At 42.7% G+C, this 23282-nt stretch overlaps 1 protein-coding gene across 13 annotated transcripts in view; it reads right to left on the bottom strand.

The window, feature by feature from the left end:
- The window catches only part of LOC115513506 (cytidine monophosphate-N-acetylneuraminic acid hydroxylase), a 144387-nt gene that overhangs the window by 53348 nt on the left and 67757 nt on the right, over positions 1 to 23282 (bottom strand). For 10 of the 13 annotated variants that reach the window (XR_003968718.1, XM_030314697.1, XM_030314704.1 and 7 more), the window contains 2 exons: positions 3948 to 4151; positions 369 to 460 (listed from right to left, as the gene is read on the bottom strand). Coding sequence is in view for 12 of the 13 variants with exons in the window: in XM_030314697.1 (XP_030170557.1) it covers positions 369 to 460; positions 3948 to 4151 (296 nt within the window). In the remaining variant the exon portion in view is untranslated. Of the gene's footprint in view, positions 1 to 368; positions 461 to 3947; positions 4152 to 4367; positions 4681 to 23282 lie in introns of those variants that run through there. The other 3 variants (XM_030314703.1, XM_030314702.1, XM_030314699.1) reach the window with 2 other exon arrangements.

Raw genomic sequence — 23282 nt, 5'->3', positions numbered from 1 at the left:
AGAGTCGCACACACACTGCAGCCTCTTATCGGTGCCAGAAAGAGCTGTGGGGTTTGAAGTACTTTCTTTCCCAGCCCAAAAGGTGAGGTTTCATCATCATCGTTCGGAGTGTCACGTGCACGAACATCTATCTTGTGTATCTTCACAAACACGGCCTCCAAAAGACCTGTCATAGCCCCCCACCCCCGACCCTAGCTGGTCACAGTCTTGTCCTAGACACCACCTCATGGAAATGTCCTCTCGTTGGACCTGGCGCTCTCTCACCCGTCTTACCAAAGCTTCAAGTGAGAGTAGAGACACAAGCTGACAAAAAAGGACGCCAGTAACGATCACAGCAGAATATATTTCTCATCACTGATGCCATTTACCTAGTTCGTCTTGACAGAAGCTGCCTGGGGGATTGACGTATTTCATGGTGCTCACGTCCAACCTCCAGTTGTGCTTTGTGCATCTGACAGACCTACGTGGAAAAGACACTGTACTGAGGTTTGTGAAATGGTAAAATGATAATTAATCTCACTAAGCTTAAGTGCATTACTTGGCGATCAAATTAAATGAGGGGCTTGAGCACCAACTATATAAAAGGAAAATCACTAATAGATGAATACTCAGTACCCAAGGAAATATGTAATCATCCTCAGTAGGTGATTTAAAAAAAATGAAGCTAAAAAAAATAAACGAATAGTGACGTTCAGTTCCATGTCCTAAGATGACACGTGTCTAGACAGATCAACAGAACCAAGAGAATAAAGTGGTCTTCAGGGATGGTTCGCTGGAGAAGATCCAAATGGGAGCCAACACAAGGAAAGAACCTAGTAGTAAGTATATGTTTCTGATCGACAACACTTGACCTCTGCCACAGTGTACCAAACCAAACTTCAGCTAAAGTGTTCATGTTTCGAAGAGGAAGGATTTCCTTATAGCTCAAAATTTCAGGGCCTGGTTGCCAGATAGAACAATGCCCCCAGTTAATATGAATATCAGATAAATAGAGAACATTTAAAAAATATATCTACATCAAACACAGTATTTGAGATATGCTGAAAATCTTTTGCTGATCTGTAATTCAAATTTAACTAAGATTTCTGTACTTTCATTTGCTCACTTTGGTAGCCCTACTCCCGAAGGAGAATCAGACTGTAACAAAAACAGGATGTGTACTGATTTTTTCTTTCCATTCTTACCGGAGCGTTGAAAGGCGTGTGGGGGTTGGGGATGGGACACAAACAGTTCAACTTTTTCCTCTTTATTTTGCTAGTGTTTGCAGCGAAGTCTTTTCCTTGGACAGTTGAAGAATTTAAAAACAAAACCAAATATGTCTCAGACCAGAAACATGAGAGGTTGTAAACTAAAAATGTGTTTTACGAATTTTTTTACATTTTTTAATGTTTGTTTATTTTTTTTTTGATTTTTTTTTTCAACGTTTATTTATTTTTGGGACAGAGAGAGACAGAGCATGAACGGGGGAGGGGCAGAGAGAGAGGGAGACACAGAATGGGAAACAGGCTCCAGGCTCCGAGCCATCAGCCCAGAGCCCGACGCGGGGCTCGAACTCACGGACCGCGAGATCGTGACCTGGCTGAAGTCGGACGCTTAACCGACTGCGCCACCCAGGCGCCCCATAATGTTTGTTTATTTTTGAGAGAGAGAGAGACAGAGAGACAGAGAGAGAATGAGTGGGGGAGGGGCAGAGAGGGAGACACAATATCCCAAGCAGGCTCCAGGCTCCGAGCTGTCAGCACAGAGCCCGATGCGGGGCCCGAACCCACGAACCGTGAGAACATGACTTGAGCCGAAGTCAGACACTCACCCGACTGAGCCACCCGGGGGCCCCTAAAAATGCGTATTTGACATATAAGGGAACCCTGCTGATTTTTTTTTCAAGCTTCGTTATATCTAGACTTTTAAAATATTCTTTTCTACGAAGAAGGCATAAAGCATGCTCCACACTTTGGTTTACAGAGGACTCTTTTGTGCCATCTCCTTTAATCATCAGCAAGTAGCCAACAACAGCTCTCTGAAAACTAAGAGAAAACGTTCCACATTAGCTCCTCAGCATCCTGGGCCATCGGAGAAGGAACATAAATCCTCACGCGGAGGTGGGCGGGCAGAAGGCAACACCAGCTTCACATGCAGGAGAGATTGTGAGAAACCGTTGGACTTGAGATCCGAGAAGCACAGCTTCAAGGAGTTGCTGACCCGGGCTGTGGCCGAAGAAGAGAAAGTGGCTGCAGTGGGGAGGGGAGGAGAGGCAGGTCATCGTTCTTGACCGGATCCTGGAAGAAAGAGAGTCTTCGGGGGGAACGGCTGGAGGGGAACCTGAACGGGGCGGCCGGATGGGGAGAGGAGGGTGGGGGAGGGCGGTGCAGAGGTTAACTCCGGGGATTCGGTTTCAGCCAAGAAATGCTCGGGGAGCTGCGTCTGGGAGTAACGGTGAGAGATTTTGGCTCCCCGTGTGGAGCAGACACGTCGACAGGACAGGGGCGGAACTGGGAGGGGAGAACGGAGGCCCAGACGGGCTAAGAAACTGGTCCAGGTCACTGAGCTGCTAAGCGGTGGGGCTTCTGAATCGGGCCGTGGGAAAGACTCTGCCCTCAACCACCAAGCCGCAACCCTTCCTTAAACGACTGGTTAGGTGGGCACCGTGTGAAAGGGATCAGCGGAGACCCGAAGAGAAGACAAGCAAGTCTCCGAACCATCAGAGGACCCGGACAGCCGTGAGCGCTGTCAAAAGTCCACTCGGGACAGGACCACCCCTGTCTCAGGGCCTCCTAACCGCACCCCGTGGGCAAAGGGCAGGGAGTCAAGATTGGGCTGTCGGCAAATTATCAAGAGGTTCTCCAGGGCACAGCTGTCCGTGAAAGTACGTTCCGTGCAGTACACGGACGTGTTTGTACTAAAAATGTACTCGTTGTTTATCTGCAAGGCAAATTTAAGAGGGTGCCCTGTAGTTTAATTTTCCCAAGCTAGCGACTTTATTGGAGGAGCCCATCAAGCCACAGGTCCGACAGTGGTCTTTCTAAGATGTAAAATTCTAATAGTATGTAGGCTGGGCCCTGAAACTAACCGTTCACAAGCAAACGCATCTGCAGGCGCGAGAACATCCTAGTCCCACCCCTGGCGGTGGTCTTCCACCCGGTCACCGAGGGAGCTTCTCAACAGCCGCCCAGCTCCCTCTGAGCACGCTGGTCACAAATGACTGACAGCACGGTGGGAGCAGAACGCCCACTATGGGAACGACTAAAACCACACAGGGCAGGTTGGGCTGGAGCAGAGCTTGAAGGCGGGTCTCTCTCTCAGGCACTGCTGGAGTCCAGAAGCTGGCTGATAACACTCTGCCCCCGCTCAGAACTCCCCCTGGCTCCACCAGGCACAGCTGTTAGCTCTCCGGCAGCCACAGGAAACAAAACAAAACCACCCTTTTCTGGCACCGCTCCTGTGTCTGGGAGGCCCGAGTTTAAGGTGAAGCTTTCATCGCGGGGCCAGGAACACCAGCGTGAGTTCTTCTGGGAAGGGCCCAGGAGAGTCACAGTTCCAGGCAGGGAGAGTTGGGACGCCGTCTTTTTTGTTTATTAGTTACAAGGAGCCTGGCGGGGAGTGAAGGGGGATTCTGTCCGCTCTCAGGCGGGGTCTGGAAAAGCCCACCGACCAACACCCACTTCCAGGCAAACACGCGCCCAAACACTCCCTCGCACAAGGACTGGAAGCTTTTACCAAGCCAGAGAGGAGTCGGAGAGTTCCCCCGAGAGAGAGGAAACCTAAGTAGAGATCATAAACTCTCGAGATCAGAGAGATGGCCTAAGTGAGCACACACGAAGATTATGAATTTACTCGGGGACGTAATCTGTTGACGGAGTTGTTCAAAGTTTCTCAGTGAGCGCACCCCTCCCTGCCCAAGTCTCACCGGGAGAGGGGCCACCCGTGAGAAGGCACAGAACCCTCGGTACCTTCCGTCTAAATCCTCGATGTCTTTTATGAACAGGCCTCCTTGATGCTTGCACACGTTCTTGCACGCCCTCACGCGATTCTTATTCTTGTACAGAATGAAATCTTTGCCGGTCTTCTTGTTTCTCAAGAAATTGATTCCTTCCTTCAGGTCAGCAGCTTCTCCAGGTGACAGACACAACAAGACCTCCGTCGTCTGTTCAATGCTACGGAAAGGCAGACATTTGGGGGAGGAAAGGTTAATAACGTTAAGACTTAGGAGAGAATCTTTTGAAACTGGCGGCTCAAAGCCTCTTTCCACCGCGATAGGCTCAAGCCCCTCCCTCGCAGGACCCAGGCTTGGCTGCTCCCCTGGAAATGCACGCTCTGCTTGCTCAGTGTTGGTCTCGGGTTCCTCCAGACCCAATGCCCCTGTCGCTTGCCTGCCCATGGTCCGCGGCTGCCTCTCCCTGGGAATTCTGAAAGGACGGTGGTTGCTCGTTCAGCTTCGGTTGCTCGTTTGCTCCCACAAAGTATGAGACGGAGGATGCATATGCACGCGGTTCACTACTGATTCCGTTGCACCACTTCCTCTGCTGTTTTGCTTCAGACGCGGGATCCTATTGGGCTCCAGGTGCCCACCCTGTCCGGTCCCACCTGCACACTTCTGCGTTTAGATCTGATCCTTTTGCTCACAAGCACGGTTCAACTTTCACCACTAGTCATGTTTACCACCCTCCAGGTTCAAATAGAACCCAGTCGTCCTACCCCAGCCTGGGTCAAGCCTCCAAAGCCACCCCCGGGACAAGCCTACACGTGCTAATACGCACTACCATTCTGTAGAACATGAGAACCTTACACCCGGCACAGTGCCCCATTTACATATGGACGCTTTTCCAAACATTCTCCCTCCCCGTCGCTGAGCACACGGCCTGTCACGCGGTGTATCTCTACCAGCTAGCTACTTCGTGAGTTAACTTTCCCACAGAACCTCCGTCTGAATAAGTTGTACGAATATATATATAAAAATAACACTCCAGCAGCAAAGGAAACGGTTGATCTTGCGTATTATTTTAAGGAAACCACAGAGGTTACACTTTTTAGACCCCAGTTGCTAAAGAAACAGTCTTTATGATACAACTCTGAAGCATAACAGGTTACGATTTTTGCCAAGAGACGTTTCAAGACATCTTTTGGCACACATTGCGTGGATTTGCACGGGATGCGATCTGGGTGCATGTCGCTCAATGTTACATCCCCTTCCAAAGCCAACGTGGTCACAATTCTCTCCATGTGTTGACTTAGAATGGGTGTAGCTCAACTACATTTGTGGCATTTTCACTTTCAGTTTAGAAGTCCTGAAAATTTCTTAAAATGGGAAATAAAAATCATTTTATTTTTTTAAATATGAAATTTATTGTCAAATTGGTTTCTATACAACACCCAGTGCTCATCCCAACCGGTGCCCTCCTCAATACCCATCACCCACCCTCCCCCCATCAACCCTCAGTTTGCTCTCAGTTTTTAAGAGCCAAAAATCATTTTAAAAATCACACCAAGACAGTGACAAGAAAGGAAAGCTACTTCAAGTCTGAGCTGACGAGGCAGAGCTCTGTAATTGAGTCTAATCCAGTGTAATTCTCTTCCTCCAAGAAGGTTCCGGCCGTCACTTCTGTCCCAAATGGCTAGTAATTCTGTGCGCAACAGATTTCAATATTTCCCAAACTGTTTTTTTTTTTAAATTTTTTTTTCAACGTTTATTTTTTTGGGGACAGAGAGAGACAGAGCATGAACGGGGGAGGGGCAGAGAGAGAGGGAGACACAGAATCGGAAACAGGCTCCAGGCTCCGAGCCATCAGCCCAGAGCCCGACGCGGGGCTCGAACTCACGGACCGCGAGATCGTGACCTGGCTGAAGTCGGACGCTTAACCGACTGCGCCACCCAGGCGCCCCTAAATGTATTTGATAGGATGGAATCCATTCTATGCCTCATGCATTTCTTTCAACTTTGTTCTTAGGAGTCCCAATATCTGACACCAAGCCCAGTACACAGCCACAGTTCCCAGAATAATTGGCCTAGAAGTAAAAAAAAAAAAAAAAAAAAAAAAAAAGAGAGAGAGAGAGAGAACCCCTCGAAATCTGTTGTTTTACTTGATTGAATGACTCACTTAGCCAAAGTTCTGTGTTGGATTCGAAGGCTTTCCGTGCACCGTGTAAAGCAGGCCGAACCAGCTACGTCTGTGTTTATCAGTTCTGTGCGAGGTCACGGTGGCACAGAAGGCGAAAGAAAACACGTGATGGTCGAGGGTTGGAGGTGGTGGCAGACGCACGTCCGGGGCTCACCTCCTCCCGTGGACACAACAAATCCGCACCTGTATATGGAAGAAGTCCCTCCGAAGGGGGCCTGGAGACTGGGAGGACAGAGCCTCCGCCGGCACTGAGATGAGGCGAAAGAGGCGGAGACTGGTGCGGCTCAGGTTTGGGAGCTTCCCTGAGGAGTAAGAGATTCAAGCTCCAGATTGGCACTGTCCCGGTCCTGCACCGGAGACGTGAGCCCCCTGAACGCCTGGCTTTAAACGCTCACGGGCAGTACGTCCAGGACAACGACAAAACTGTAGGGAAGGGAACACTCTGAAAGGGCTCGCGTCCGATTTAAAAGCGCACGTGCCACAGGCGAAGGACAGCCGCTCAGCAGCCTTGGGGCACCTGCCAGAGACGCGGGAGGCAGCTGGGCCTCTCGCTGGGGACCGACACACACTGGCGGCAGCAGGTTTTGCTCTCATTCTGCCGTGCTGACCCCATCCCTGGCGGGCTCCGTCCTGCAATCCTCCCTCTGGACTGGTGACACCGTGCTGAGGGGACCACGCGGCCCTGCACCGTGGCAGACCTCGAGCCGACGGTACGGCGGCACCACCCACCGGCACACCCACAGCAACCCTCCCTGGGCCTGGCGGTCCGCCGGGCTGGAAACCAGCCCTTCCCACCAGCCGCAGTCCTGGCCAGGTTCACGGCCGGCCACAGGCACACCCAGACAAGTCACGACCCTCCCACAACAGGGGAGCGTGAGTAGCCCACACTGGGGTGCCGCTGAAGCCCCGGTCTCCGCTGTCAGGGGACACTGCACGCATGGGCCCCACAGGACATCGCCCACTTCAAGCCATGCCCGCGAAAGTGGGAGCCAAAGCTGGACCACCTCATACAGAGAGACCGACAGAGAGAGTCAGGCAAAATGAGGAGACAGAGGACTGTGCTCCCAACAAAAGAGTAAGACAAAACTTCTGAGGAAGAACTAAACAAAATGGAGATAGACAATCTACCCAACAAAGAATTCAAAGTAATGGTCATAAATGTGCTTACAAAACTTGGGAGAAGAATGGGCGACACAGCGAGAACCTCAACATAAAAAAAAAGGGAATATAAGAAACTAAAAATAGACGGCTACATACATGGGTTACCATACACAAACCTCATGGTAACCACAAACCAAAAACCTAAAAATAGATACACGAAAGGTAGTAAGAGGGGAATCCAAGTTTAACACTAAATAAAGTCATCAAATCACATGGGAAGAGAGCAAGAGAAGGAGAAATACAGAAGAACTACAAAACAGCCAGAAAACAATGAACAAAATGGCAATAAATACATACGTATCGATACTTAAATGTAAATGGATTAAATGCCCCAGTCAAAATACAGAGTGTGGCTGAACAGATTAAAAAAACAAGACCATCCTGGGGCTCCTGGGTGGCTCAGTTGGCTGAGCCTCCGACTCTTGGTTTCTGCTCAGGTCATGATCCCAGGGTCATGGGATCGAGCTCCACATTGTTGCTATAAGATTCTCTCTCGGTCTCTCTCTCTCTCTCTCTCTCTCTCTCTCTCTCTCTGCCTCTCTCCCCTATGAGCTCTCTCTCAAAACAAACAAACAAAAAAACCCCACCTATATGCTGCCTACAAAAGGTTCATTTCAGATTTTAGACACACACAGACTGAAAGTAAAAGCACAGAAAAAAGATATTCCATGAAAATGAGAAAGAAAAGAAAGTAGGGGTGGCAATATTTATATAAGACATAATAGACTATTTTTGAAAGTCATAACTCATTTATTGAATGAACAGTATATGCAAGAATGCCAATAAAAGGAAACTACAAACTTCAATTTTGAAAATAAAGCCAGTAAGCCAGGAACAAAATAGATGTGACAGGAATATTTGATTTCGACCCATAATGCATTCCTTATCTTTACAATTAACCTAAATGTCTGTTAGAACAAAACTGCCCCCCCACTTCCCATATGTTCATCTGTTTTGTTTCTTAAATTCCACATGAGTGAAGAAATCATATGGTATTTGCCTTTCTCTGACTGACTTATTTCACTTAGCATGGTACATTCTAGCTCCAACCATGTCATTGCAAATGGCAAGATTTCATTCTTTTTCATTGCCGAGTAATATCTCAGTGTGTGTGTGTATGTATGGAGATATGTGTGTATGTATCTATATCTATATCTATATCTATATCTATATCTTCTTTGTCCATTTATCAGTCGATGGATATTTGGGTTCTCTCCATAGTTGAGCTATTGTTGATAGCACTGCTATAAGCATTGGGGAGCATGTACCCGCTTTGAATCTGTATTTCTGTATCCTTTAGGTAAATACCTAGTAGTGCAATTGCTGGATTGTAGGGTAATTCCATTTTTAGTTTTTGACGAACCTCCATACTCTTCTCCAGTTTGCATCCCCACCAAGAGTGCAAGAGGGTTCCCATTTAAAGAACATTTCTTACGAACATTTCCAGAAAGGCAATAAATGCTCCAGAACAACCTTCGATATATGCTTGCAAAGATAACACTGTTTAATATCAATAATGAAAATGAGGGGCGCCTGGGTGGCGCAGTCGGTTAAGCGTCCGACTTCAGCCAGGTCACGATCTCGCGGTCCATGAGTTCGAGCCCCGCGTCGGGCTCTGGGCTGATGGCTCAGAGCCTGGAGCCTGTTTCCGATTCTGTGTCTCCCTCTTTCTCTGCCCCTCCCCCATTCATGCTCTGTCTCTCTCTGTCCCAAAAATAAATAAACGTTGAAAAAAAATTAAAAAAAAAAATAATGAAAATGAAGCAAAATGAAAAGAAGGGGAAAGGAAAGAAAGAAAAGATGCTTCAAAATTTGAAGGTAAAATATGCATAAAAGTCATGGCAGTATTTTTTGAAATGATGTACATGTCATATACTTAGCAATGTCATGCTTGTTAAAACTGTAGTTAAGGACTTAACAGATGAGCGGTAAATCCACTTCTGAGGTCCATTTTTCTGCATATTCCTAGCACAATGTAATTTCTACCTAGAAGATGAGGACGCTACTTGGGAACATAAGTACTGTACAATTTTGGCATCGCGAGGTGCTTTTTACCCCGCATGTGACAAAAACATGGATGGAGGAGCAAAATGTTGGAGGTTTATAACCAAAGGTGATTTTTCATGTGATTTCAATCTCCATTTCAACCTTTAATAAAAGACTGTTCAGCCAATCACACCACAGCAAGAAAGAAAGGTAGCCGGCCACTTACTCTAGCCAACCAAAAGGTCAGGTGTTATTCTGGTTGCTAGTGGAAGAGAAAGGGTTGAAGACACCCATACAAAGTTCTACACGTGATTACATAGCAAATCCATCGACAGCTATAGTATTTGAAGTCCATGGTATGATTATTGACTGGCCATTATTACCCCTGGCACCTTCCATTTTTCCTAAGAACGTCATTAGAGTAGTCGTCCAAAACTGAAGGTGCTCTCCTGGTCCATGAGTAAGTACCTATGGCACACCATGTGAACGTGATCACGACACAGTGATCCAAAGATTTAAAACAACAGGTGTCAAGCTGGTGTAAGGAAATAAAGTACAGATCCTTTGGGAAAAGTCACACAGCATGGTAAATGAACATCTAGATCTGTCATTGCACTTCAAGTCATGGTGAATTTTGCAAACTCGTCACACACACACACACACACAGACACACAAGTCCAATGGCATATTTAGAGCAAAAAGAAAAGTGCACATAGGGCAAACCACTAAAGCTAGCTAGCTTCCTTCAAAAAATAATAAAAGATGGGGTGCCTGGGTGGCTCAGTCCGTTAAGCATCTGAGTCTTGATTTTGGCTCAGGTCGTGATCTCACGATTTGTGAGATCGAGCCCCATGACAGGCTCTTCACTGACAGCACAGAGCCTGCTTGAGATTCTCTCCTCTTTCTCTGCCCCGCCCCACTCATGCTTTCTCGCTCAAAACAAATAAATAAACTTAAAAAAATAAAAATAATAATAATACGGTCGCCTGGATGGCTCAGTCGGTTAAGCGTCCGACTTCGGCTCAGGTCATAATTTCACGGTCTGTGGGTTCAGGCCCCGCGTCGGGCTCTGTGTTGACAGCTCGGAGCCTGGAGCCTGCTTCGGATTCTATGTCTCCCTCTGTCTGCCCCTCCCCTGCTTGCACTCTGTCTCTCTCTCCCTCAAAAATAAATAAAGATTAATAATAATAATAATAATAATAATAATAATAAAAGGTGGTTAAAATAAAGCAATCATTGACTTAAGTAAATATGTGAACACACACTTGACAGATGTGACCTTAAGGGACTAACGGTTTAAAAATAAAAATCAGTCATTAAGCACAGTGTAATTTTCTGCCTATTACGTTTTATTATTTTTTTACTTAAAACAATTCTGTTTTATTTATACTCACGTATGAAAAGAAATGGCTGCACTACCGTGTTTCCACACACATCAATAGTGGAAACAGAATTCAATAATGAATCATTTCTGAATTTCATGAAGAACACACAAACATTAAAACACTGATTGCTTACAGAAAGCAGAGGGGAGAACAAAGCCATCAGCCAGCACTTTCATTTCCACTAAAGAGCAGCACTCTGAGAAGGATCAAACCAATTAGCAATATTCATCTGTGCCGCAACAGAACGTATACATACAAAAGTTAGTGACGGGACTGATTTTACTACTTTTACTGAGCCATTCTATCTTCCTCACACTCAAAGCAGAGAAAGAAAACCTAAAAAAAGTATGTTCTCATCATTATTCACAATAAAAAGGGTCTGCTTCATTCTGCAGGCCTGGGCATGTAACAGGGAGCATTTACTGGTACAAGTGGATCAAAGTACCATTTTGATTCCGACCCACTGAATAGAATCTCGTATGTACTTGGTGACTAGACCAAGTCCACGGGAACTGGGATGTACTTACTGAACTGCGTCTGTGGCATCCCCAGATCTCACTAAATACGAAAAGACCCTACACAAGAAAAGATAACAATCTGTCCATAAACTATATCTATAGGCTCTTTCATTAGCGTAAGGTAGAGAAAGGGGCCCTTTCTTTTTTTTTTTTTTTTTTTTTTAATTTTTTTTTCAACGTTTATTTATTTTTGGGACAGAGAGAGACAGAGCATGAACGGGGGAGGGGCAGAGAGAGAGGGAAACACAGAATCGGAAACAGGCTCCAGGCTCCGAGCCATCAGCCCAGAGCCCAACGCGGGGCTCGAACTCACAGACCGCGAGATCGTGACCTGGCTGAAGTCGGACGCTCAACCGACTGCGCCACCCAGGCGCCCTGAAAGGGGCCCTTTCTTGAGTACATGGACACAAGTATTTGTTGTGGTCTAAAGGTTGCTGGATTGATACTGTATCTGTTATAATGAAAATAAGATGTAAATCAAAGCCACTGCCAGATAAAGAAACTTCCACAACTTGTCTCAATCCCTCAAATAATGGAGTAAGTTTCTTTTCTAGTCTAATAATTACTCCTGTATTGATCGGCATTGCTGCCGGCTATGAAACTCACCCCCAAAGGTAAACGATTGTATCGAACCACTTGGTAGGTGTTATAGTAACAGACGACAGTTTCGTTTTTTCGAAAGTCCAAGTTTTCTCTCTTCCTCTGTTTGCAAAGGAAAAAGGAGTTAAGAAGCCAGGTCTGAAAGCATGCTCCAGACCACTGTCACTGGCCACTTAAAAAAATTTTTTTAATGTTTGTTTATTTTTGAGAGACAGAGAGAGAGAGAACACATGTGAGCAGAGGAGGGGCAGACACACACACACACACACACACACACACACACACAGAATCCGAGGCAAGCTCCAGGCTCCGAGCTGTCAGCACAGAGCCCAATGTGATGCTCAAACCCACAAACCGCGAGATCACGACCTGAGCCGAAGTCGGACGCCCAACCGACTGAGCCCCCAGGTGCCCCGTCACTGGCCACTTTAGTAACAGGCACTGCATCTCTATCTGACCCAACAAGAGCATAGAGGCCTTCAACACTTGGTAACGTTTCACACAGGAACTGCTTTAGGTCATCGGCCAAGATGAACCCCTTTCTCCCTCAGGATAAATCTCCACGCATGGCTTTCTGGGCTGTGATGTTCTGTCAGCTGTCAAGTCAGGTACAGCTTCAGACAGTCTCCTCTGAAAGCCACTGTCATATGATTTGTCTCCACTAGTTACATTTTAAAAATACTTTCCCATAAGCTGCAGAGTATCTTGAGGCACAGTCAGGTTAGCACGTTATTGCTTATCTGCTAATTTGTCTTAATGTGGTAGGTCAACTAATAATTCAGAAATCAGAATCCCTGCCCTTGATGTTGAGGTGCTATGGTAATATTAGGCAGACTCCAGCTAAAATTTTTGTTGGTTTTGCCAGAAAGAAATAGATAAATGTGCTTCAGCAGGTAAGTGGAAGAAGATATCACTAGCCAGAAATACCAGTGTGAAAATCTTTTCTGAACAGCTGGGTTCTTAGGCTTTCACTCAAAACAGACTTTAAAACAAAGGCTGTACCAGGAGATGAAGAAGGGCATTACGTAATGATAAAGGGACCAGTTAAACAAGAAGTATTGACACTTCTAAATATCTATGCACCCAACATAGAAGAACCTAAATATATAAAGCAAATGTTAACAGACACAAAGGGAGAAACTGACAGTAATACAATGGTAGGGGACTTTAACATCCCACCTTACATCAATGGATAGATCATCCAGGTACAAAATTAATGAGAAAACATTGGCTTTAAATGACATTTTATCTTTTTTAAGTTTACTTATTTATTTTGAGTCAGGGAGAGAGAGGGAGCATGAGAGAGAGCATATGTGTGAGTGGGGGAAGGGCAGAGAGAGAGGGAAAGAGAGAATCCCAAGCAGGCTCTGCACAGTCAGTGTGGAGCCTGACACTTGGCTCGAACTCACGAACCATGAGATCGTGACCTGAGTTGAAATTAAGAGCTGGATGCATAAAGACTGTGCCACTCAGGTGCCCCTTAAATGACACTTTAGACTAGAGGTGCTTAAGAGATATATACAGAATATTCTATCCGAAAACAGAAAATACACATTCTTCTCAAGTGCACATGGAACATTCTCCAGGATAGGTCACATGTTAAGCCACAAAGCAAGCCTCAATAAATTTAAGAAGACTGAAATCATAGCAGGCATCTTTTCTGACCACAACAGTATGAAACTACAAATCAATTACAAGAAGAAAACTGGAAGAAAACACAGACACTTGGAAACTAAACAACTGATTAGTCAATTAAGAAATCAAAGAAGAAATGAAAGTACCTTCAAACGAATTAAAATGAAAACACAATGTTCCAAAATCTGTATGATTCAGCAAAAGCAGTTCCAAAAGAGAAGTTATAGTGATTCAGGCCCACCTCAAGAAACAAGGAAAGTAACAAATAAACAATGAAAGTTCACAGGAACTAAAGGAACGAAAAAAAGAGGAAAGCCTAAAGTTAGTACGAGGAAAGAATAAAGATCCCAATGGAAATAAATGAAATAGGAAAGAAAGAAAGAAAGAAAGAAAGAAAGAAAGAAAGAAAGAAAGAAAGATCAATGAAACTAAGAGCTAGTTCTTTGAAAAGATCAACAGAATTGATAAATCTTTAGCCACATTCATCAAGAAAAAAAGGGAGGAAGCCCAAATAAAATCAAAATAAAAGAGAGAAGTTACAACGGATACCACAGAAATACAAAGGATCATAAGAGACTACTACAAACAATTGTATGCCATTAAATTAGACAACCTAGACTAGACCACTTTCTTACACCATACACAAAACTAAACTCAAAATGGATGAAAGACCTGAATATGAGACAGGAAACCATCAAAACCCTAGAGGAGAAAACAGGCAACAACCTGTTTGACCTCAGCTGCAGCAATTTCTTACTTGACACATCTCCAAAGGCAAGAGAATTAAAAGCAAAAATGAGCTATTGGGACCTCATTCTGCAGTGCAAAAGATAAAACCTTCTGCCCTGCAAAGGAAACAATCAACAAAACTAAAAGGCAACCGATGGAATGGGAAAAGATATTTGGAAATGACATATCTGATAAGGGCTGGTATCCAAAATCTATAAAGAATTCACCAAACTCCACACCCAAAAAACAAATAATCCAGTGAAGAAACGGGCAGAAGACATGAATAGACCTTTTTCCAAAGAAGACATCCAGATGGCCAACAGACACACGAAACGATGCTCAACATCACTCATCATCAGGGAAATACAAATCAAAGCCACAATGAGAAACCAACTCACGCCAGTCAGAGTGGCTAAAATGAACAAATCAAGAGACTATAGACGCTGGTGAGGATGTGGAGACACAGGAACCCTCTTGCACTATTGGTGGGAATGCAAACTGGTGCAGCTGCTCTGGAAAACAGTGTGGAGGTTCCTCAAGAAATTAAAAATAGAACTACCCTGTGACCCAGCAATAGCACTGCTAGAAATTTATACAAAGGATACAGGAGTGCTTATGCATAGAGGCACATGTACTCCAATGTTTATAACAGTGCTTTCAACAATAGCCAAATTATGGAAAGAAACTAACTGTCCATCAATTAACAAGTGGATATATATATACAAATGGATTTATATATACAATGGGATACTACTTGGCAATGAGAAAGAATGAAACCCTGTCATTTGCAGCTATGTGGATGGAACTGGAGGGTATAATGCTAAGTGAAATAAGTCAGTCAGAGAAAGACAGGTACCATATGTTTTCAGTCATATGTGGATCTTGAGATGCTTAACAGAAGACCATGGGGGGAAGGGAAAGGGGAAAAAAGGGTTACAAACAGAGAGGGAGGGTGGCAAACCACAAGAGACTCTTAAATTCAGAGAACAAACTGAGAGTTGATGTGGGGGGAGATGAGAAAGAGGGGGGAGAGGGGAAAATGGGTGATGGGCATTGAGGAGGGCACTTGTTGGGATGAGCACTGGGTGTTGTATGGAAACCAATTTGACAATAAATTATATTAAAAGAATTAGACAACCTAGAAGAAATGGATAAATACATACAACCTTCCAAGACTGAATCAGGAAGAAATAGAAAATCTGAAAAGATTGATTACTAGTAATGAAATTTAATCAGTAATAAAAAAAAACCCAACAAACAAAAGTCAGGACAAGACCGTGAATTCTACCCAACATTTAAAAAGGAGTTAACACCTACACTTTTCAAACTATTCCAAAAAATTGAAGAGGAGAGAATGCTTCCAAAGTCATTCCACAAGACCAGCATTACACTGATATCTAAATTAAAGACACTACAAAAAAAGAAAATTATAGGCCAATATCCCTGATGAGAAGAGATGCAAAAATCTTCAACAAAATAATAGCGAACCAAAGTCAACAACAAATCAAAAGGATCCTACACCATGGTCAAGTGGGATTTATTCCAATGACATAAGAGTGGTTCAATATCCATAAATCAATCAATGTGATATACAATATTAACAAAACAAAGGATGAAAATCATATGATCATTTCAGTAGAAGCAGAAAAAGCGTTTGACAAATTCAATATCCATTTATGATAAAAATTCTCAATAAAATGGGTATAGAAACAATGTACGTCAACAGAATGAAGCCCATATATGACAAATCATAGCTAGCATCATATTCAATGTTAAAAATTTGACTGATTTTCCTTTAATATCAGAAAAAAAGACAAGTATTCCCACTTTTGCAACTTTTATTCAACATAGTATTGGAAGTCCTAGCCACAGCAATTAGGCAAGAAAAAAGAAAGGGGAAGGAGAAGGAGCAGAGATAGAGGGAGACACAGAATCTGAAGCAGGCTTCAGGCTCTGAGCTGTCAGCACAGAGCCTGACATGGGACTTGAACTCACAAATGGTGAGGTCATGACCTGAACTGAAGCCAGACGCTTAACTGACTGAGCCACCAGGTGCACCAAAAGCTGCTTCTTTGAGTAGATAAATCAAGTCAATAAGTTTTTAGCCAGGTTAACTAAGAAAAGAGATAAAACATTGGGGCGCCTGGGTGGCTCAGTCGGTTAAGCGTCCGACTTCAGCTCAGGTCACGATCTCACGCTCCGTGAGTTCGAGCCCCGCGTCGGGCTCTGGGCTGATGGCTCAGAGCCTGGAGACTGCTTCCGATTCTGTGTCTCCCTCTCTCTCTGCCCCTCCCCCGTTCATGCTCTGTCTCTCTCTGTCTCAAAAATAAATAAATGTTAAAAAAAAAAATTAAAAAAAAAAAGAAAAGAGATAAAACACAAATTACTTCTATCAGAAATGGAAAAGGGGACAACACTACAGATCCTGTGGACATTTAAAGGAAAATAAAGGATTACTATGAACTGTTCTATGCTCACAAATTTGATAAGCTAGATGAAATAGACCAATTCCTTGAAAAACAACTTGCCAAAACTCACACAAGAAGAAACAGACAATCTGCATAAGCTGATGTCTATTGAATAGATTGAGTCAACAACAAATAACCTTCCAAAACAAAAAAGCATTAGGTTTGGCTGAGTTTACTGGTGAAATCTACCAAACATTTAAGGAAAAAATTATGCCAATTCTCTACAATCTCACCCAGAATGTAGAAGCAGAGGGAATACTTCCTAATTCATTCTATGAGGCCACCATTACACTAATATCAAAACCAGACAAAGACATTCCAAGAATATTATAGACCAATACCTCCCATGAACATAGATACAAATATCTTTAGTAAAATAATAGGAAATTGAACCCAGTGATAAGTAAAAATAATTATACACCACAAAGAGGTAGGATTTATTCCACATAATGCAAAGCTGGTTCAACATTTAAAAATCAATTAATGTAATCGGCCACATCAACCACCTAAAGAAGAAAAATAACATAATCATATGAATAGATACAGAAGAAGCATTTGACAAAACCTAGCACCCATGCATGGTAACAACTCCATAAAGTAGGAATGGAGGAGAACTTTCTGAACTTAATAAAGAACATCTACAAAAGAAACTCAAAAGCTAACATCAGACTTAATGGTAAGAAACTAGAAGCTTTCCTGCTAAGATCAGAAACAAAGCCAAAATGTTCCCTCTCACTGCTTCTTTTCAACATTGTACTGGAAGTACTACATAAGACAATAAAAAAAGGACATAAGGATATACAGATTGAAAAAGAAAAAATAAAACCATCTTTGCAGATGATGTGGTTGTCTCTGGAGAAAATCTCAGAATCAAGAACAAAATGTTGAAACTAACAAGCAATTATAGCAAGGTTGCAGGATCCAAGGTTAATATACAAAAGTCAATCACTTTCCTATCTATCAACAATAAACAAGGAGACTTTGAGATCAAAAATACAATACCATTTACATTAACACCTAAAAAAATGAAACACTCAAGTATAAATCTAACAAAATATATATCAGATCTACATTAGGAAAACTATAAAACTCTGATTTAAAAAAAATCAAAGAAATAAATGGAAGATTCCATGTTCATGGATAGGAAGGAACACAATATTGTCAAGATGTTAATTCTTTTCAGCTTGATCTACAGAATCAACACAATTTCCATCAGGGTCCTTTCATGCTATTTTGTGGATATCAACAAACTGATCCTAAAATTTAGAAGAAGAGGCAAAAGGCCCAGAATAACCGACATAATATTGAAAGAGAAAAATGAAGTCAGAAGATTTAAACTACCAGACTTCAACACTTACTACAAAGCTACAAAAATCTATAAATCAAGGCAGAGTAGACTTGCACATGATAGACAAATAGATCAATGAAGCAGAGTAGAGCCCAGAAATAGACTTACTCAAATACAGTCAACTGATCTTTGACAAAGGAGCAAAGGCCATGCAACGAAAAAAAGAGTCTTTTCAACAGATGGTGCAGGAACAATTGGACATCCGCATCCAAAAGGACAAACCTAGGCCGTACACTTTTTACAAAAGTCAGTCCAAAATGGCTCAGATACCTCAATGCAAAATGCAAGACTATTAAACTCTTGGAAGATTACATAGAAGAAAATCTAGATGACTTTGGGTTTGGTGATGACTTTTTAGATATAACACAAGACTTCACACATGAAAGAATTATTGATAAGCTGGGCTTCATTAAAAGTAAAATCTTCAATTCTGCAAAAGACACTATCAAGAGAATGAGAACACAAGCCACAGACAGGGAGAAAATACTTGCAAAAAATATATCCAGTAGAAGATGATCATCTAAAATATACAAAGAACTCTTAAACTTAACAATGTGAAAACATACAGCCTGATCAAAAAATGGGCCAAAGATCTGAACACACACCTCACAGAAAACATACTGGTGGCAAATAATCATATGAAAAGACACTCAACATCAAATGTCATTAGGGAATTGCCAATTAAAATGACTATGGGATATCACCACACACCTATTGCAATGGCCCAAATCCGGAACACTGACAACACCAGATGCTGACAAGGACGTGGAGCAACAGGAACTCCCATCCATTGCTGGTGGGAACGCAAAATGGTACAGCCACAGCAGTTTGGTGGTTTTTCACAAAACTAAACATACTCTTACAATATACAATCCAGCAACTATGCTCCTTGGTGTTTACTACCCACAGGAGTTGAAAACTTATGGCCACACAAAATCTTGCACATGGATGTTTATAGAAGCTTCATTCACAACTGTCAAAATCTGGAAGCAACCAAGAGATGCTTCAGCAGGTGGGTGGACAAATAAACTGTGGTCCATCCAGACAATGGAATATTCCTCAGTGTTAAAAAACAAATGCGCTAGGAAGTCACGAAGACATAGGGAAAACTTAAATGCCTGTGACTAAATGCAAGAAGCCATATGAAATGGCTACATACGGTCTAATTCCAACTATATGACATCCTAGAAAAAGGCAAAACTAAAGAGACAGTGAGTGGATCCCAGGGGTTGGGGGTAAGGGACAAATGAAGAGGCAGAGAGCACAAAAGTGAATGAAATTATTGTGTATGCTACAATGGCCGACACTTGGACACTTGTCATTATGTATTTATCAAAACCCATAGAATGTATACAAGCTGACAGAACACCACTAAGAATGAACACTAACATAAACTATAGACTTAGGGTGATAATGATGCCGGCTCATCAACTGTAACAATGTGGTGTAGTTTGTTCATAACGAGGGAGGCTGCACATGTATGGAGCAAGGATATATATGGCAATTCTAGGTCGTTTCTGCACGATGTTGCCATCAACCTAAAGCATCTCTAAAATATAAAGTCTACGTAAAATAAAAAAGGGGTGCCTGGGTGGCTCAGTCAGTTAAGCGTCCGACTTCAGCTCAGGTCATGATCTTGCGGTTTGTGAGTTTGAGACCCGCTTCAGGCTCTGTGCTGACAGCTCAGAGCTTCCGATTCTGGGTCTGCCCCTCTCTCTGCCCCTCCCATGCTCATGCTCTGTCTCTCTCTCTCTGTCTCTCAATAATAAATTAACGTTAAAAATATTTTTTTAAATAAAAGAAATTAGCTATCAATCCAAAAAAAAAAAAAAAGACATGGGTGAACCTCAAATACATATTATTAAGTGAGTAATTAATGCAGTCTGATTAGATGATATACTATGATTCTACTTACATGGCATTCTGGAAAAGGCAAAACTACAGAGACAGCAGAAAGATCAGTGATGACCAGAGGTTCAGGAGTGGAGGGAGGGTTAAATAGATGAGGCACAGGAAATTTTTAGGGTGGCAAAGCTAGTCTGTAGGATGCTGCCATGGTGGGTATGACATTACACATTTGTCAAAACCCACAGCACTCTATAGAACAGAGTGAGCCTCAACATAGGCAAATTAAAAAAAAAAGGTTTAGAAGATTGAGGGATCCCAGGAAAGAATGTGGACTGACAAGAGAATGTATTACAAAGGTATGAAACAACCTGAAGTGGGCGAGGGGAAAGGTGCTGGCTAATAACCTATGGAAATGAATGGAGTGTGTAAGACTAAAGGCAAACGGAAGTGCGCGTAACTGTTATACTCTAGTTGACAATGCTGTTTTGCAGAGGGGTGTGTTTACCAATTGTGACACTTCTATACATGTGTGGCGTTGTAACTGCACAATTAAATAAATGGATGGCAACGGCAGGAGCCGGGTTTATCCTTGCTGGATAGGGACTCTACAGATAAGCAAGGGAAAGAGGCTAGAAGGGCTGGGGTGGCAATGGATCAGAGCTGGAGACATCTATGAACTCGTGTTTAGTTTGATGTAGATACAAATGGATACACACGGAAACATTGATGGAGATATGTGTATATACTAATCAGGACGCACACATTTATGTCCCAGCTCAGTCAGCTGAGAGGAACACGAAGCAACAATATCCCATGGCAACAAGAACACTGGCAGCCAGATCTGGGTGTCTAGTATCATCCTCCAACAAAAGAAACCAGGGCTCCTTAGAGAGAAATGGCTGATTCTAGGACTAGGAAAGGAAATACACAAGGTAAGCCTGGGGCATCTTGTAGTGTGGGAAAATAAGAAAGGACACATGCACACACACACACACACACACACACACACACACACCAAAACAAAACAAAACAAAACAAAACACCCCGAACAACTATCTTGACCGGGTTATGTCAAAGAGACAAAGGTGAAAACTGAAAGACTTCCCAGTGGCCAAAGCTAGAACATACTGGAAAAAAACAAAGTGGTACTAAATTATAACTCAGAGTGTAAAATACATATCCATGAGACCATACTGGTATAAATAAATGACCAATTAAATATGGGGGGAAAGAGACAAATCTCCTTGCAGAATAATTTCAAAGAATTTACAGGTATACTCAGCCTGACTCAAGGAAGGGGGGCATAAATTCTGACCCCTTAAATATGGGCCACACATAGTGACTTCCTTTCAAAGAGTGCATCATGGGAAGGAAGGAGAGAACAACTTCACAATGAGAAATGGGACAAACATGACCTCATCCAGGAGCTCAAAGTCAATATCAACACTGATAAATTATGTTGTTAGGTAACCTTGAGGTGATGTAATGAAATGGCACTTTACCTCTGTAATCTTCCAACCCAAAACCCATAACCCTAGTCCAGTCTTGAGAAAAACATCAGACAAACTCCAACAGAGAGGTGTCTACAACATATTTGATCAGCAGTACTCCTTAAAATTATCAAGATCATCAAAAACAAGGAAAGGCTGAGAAACTGTCCCAGCCAAGAAATGCCCAGGAAGACATGATGACTAAATACAATGTGGTATCTGAGATGTGACCTTGGGACAGAAAAAGACATTAGGTAAAACCCAGGAGATGGAAATAAATGAGGAACTTTGGTTAACAATAATGTATCAACAGTGGTTCATTAATTGTGACAAATATCTCATGTTAGCGTAAATGTTAGTAACGGGGGAAAACTGGGTGTGATACTTATGAAAACTATCTGCTAGCCTCTCAATTTTTCTGTAAATTGTAATTGTAAATTTCCAAATAAAGTATATTTAAAAATAAATATTAAATTACCTCATTTTAAAATTTGTAATAGTTAATTTATTATAGAACCAAAAACATATAAAATTTTATGTTTTAAAGTATGGCCAGAGCAATGAGGCAAAGAATAAAGGACATTCAAAACAGAAGAGTGACCAAGAAGAAAACACAGGCAGTGATCTCTTTGATATTGGCCTTAGCAACATTTTTCTAGATATGTCTCTTCAGGCAAAAGGAGCTAAAGTGAAAAGAAGCTATTGTGACTACAGTAAAATAGGCTTTTGCACAGCCAAGGAAACCATCAACAAAATGGAAAGGCAACCTACAAAATAGAGGAAGATATTTGCAAATGATATACCCAACAAGCGGTTAGTGTCCAAAATATAAAGAACTTCTACAACTCAACACTCAAAAAACCTCCAGTCTAATTTGAAAATGGGAAGAGAACTTGCATAGACATTTTTCCAAAGAAGATGTACAGATGGCCAAAAGATACATGAAAAGATGCTCAACATCACCAATCACCAGGGAAAAGTGAATCAAAACCACAGTGACCTATCCCCTTACACCTGTCACAATTGTTAATATCAAAAAGATGAGTAATAACAAGTGTTGCCATTTGCAACGATGTGGGTGGAGCTAGAGCATATTATGCTGAGTGAAATACACCAGTCAGAGAAAGACAAATACCATATGAGTTCACTCACATGTGGAATTTAAGAAACAAAACAGATGAACATATGAGGCGGGGGTGGGGAACAAACCCTAAGAGACTCTTAATGATACAGAACAAACTGAGGGTTGATAGAGGGCGGGGGCGGGAGGGAATGGGCTAGGTGGGGGATGGGGATCAAGGAGGGCAGTTGTTGTGATGAGCACTGGGAGTTGTACGTAAGTATTGAACCACTGAATTCTACTCCTGAAACCAATATTGTACTGTATGCTAACTAGAATTGAAATAGAAATTTAAAAAGAAAAAAAATGAAATAACAAGTGTGGGGGAGGATGTGGACAAAAAAAGGAACACTCCTGCCCTTTTGGTGGGAATGTAAACTGGTGCAGACACTCTAGAAAACAGAAAATTAAAAATAGAAATACCGCACAATCCAGGAATTCTACTAATGGGTAGAATTACCCAAAGAAAATGAAAATACTACTTTTCAAAACGCATGCACCCCTGTTTATTACTGCTTTATTTACAATAGCCAGATAGGAAAGCACCCAAAGTGCCCACTGATAGATGAATGGATACAGAAGATGCGGTGTGCGCACACACACACACACACACACACACACAATGGAATATTACTCAGCCATAAAAAAGAAGGAGCTCTTGCCATATGTGACGACATTGAAGGACCTAGAGGGTATTATGCTAAGTAAAATAAGTCAAAGAAAGACAAACACAATATGATTTCACTTGGAATCTAAAAAACAAAACAATCGAAAGCAGAAATAGACCCATAAATACAGAGAACAAACTGATGGCTGCCAGAGAAAAGAGGTTGGGAAGGCGGTGGGCAAAATGGGTGAGAGGGAAGGGGAGATACAGGCTT

This window comes from Lynx canadensis, chromosome B2 (assembly GCF_007474595.2).
Source record: "Lynx canadensis isolate LIC74 chromosome B2, mLynCan4.pri.v2, whole genome shotgun sequence".
Lineage (NCBI taxonomy): Eukaryota > Metazoa > Chordata > Mammalia > Carnivora > Felidae > Lynx > Lynx canadensis.
Note: the sequence above shows the minus strand (reverse complement) of the source record. Positions and strands in the feature narration are given on the sequence as shown.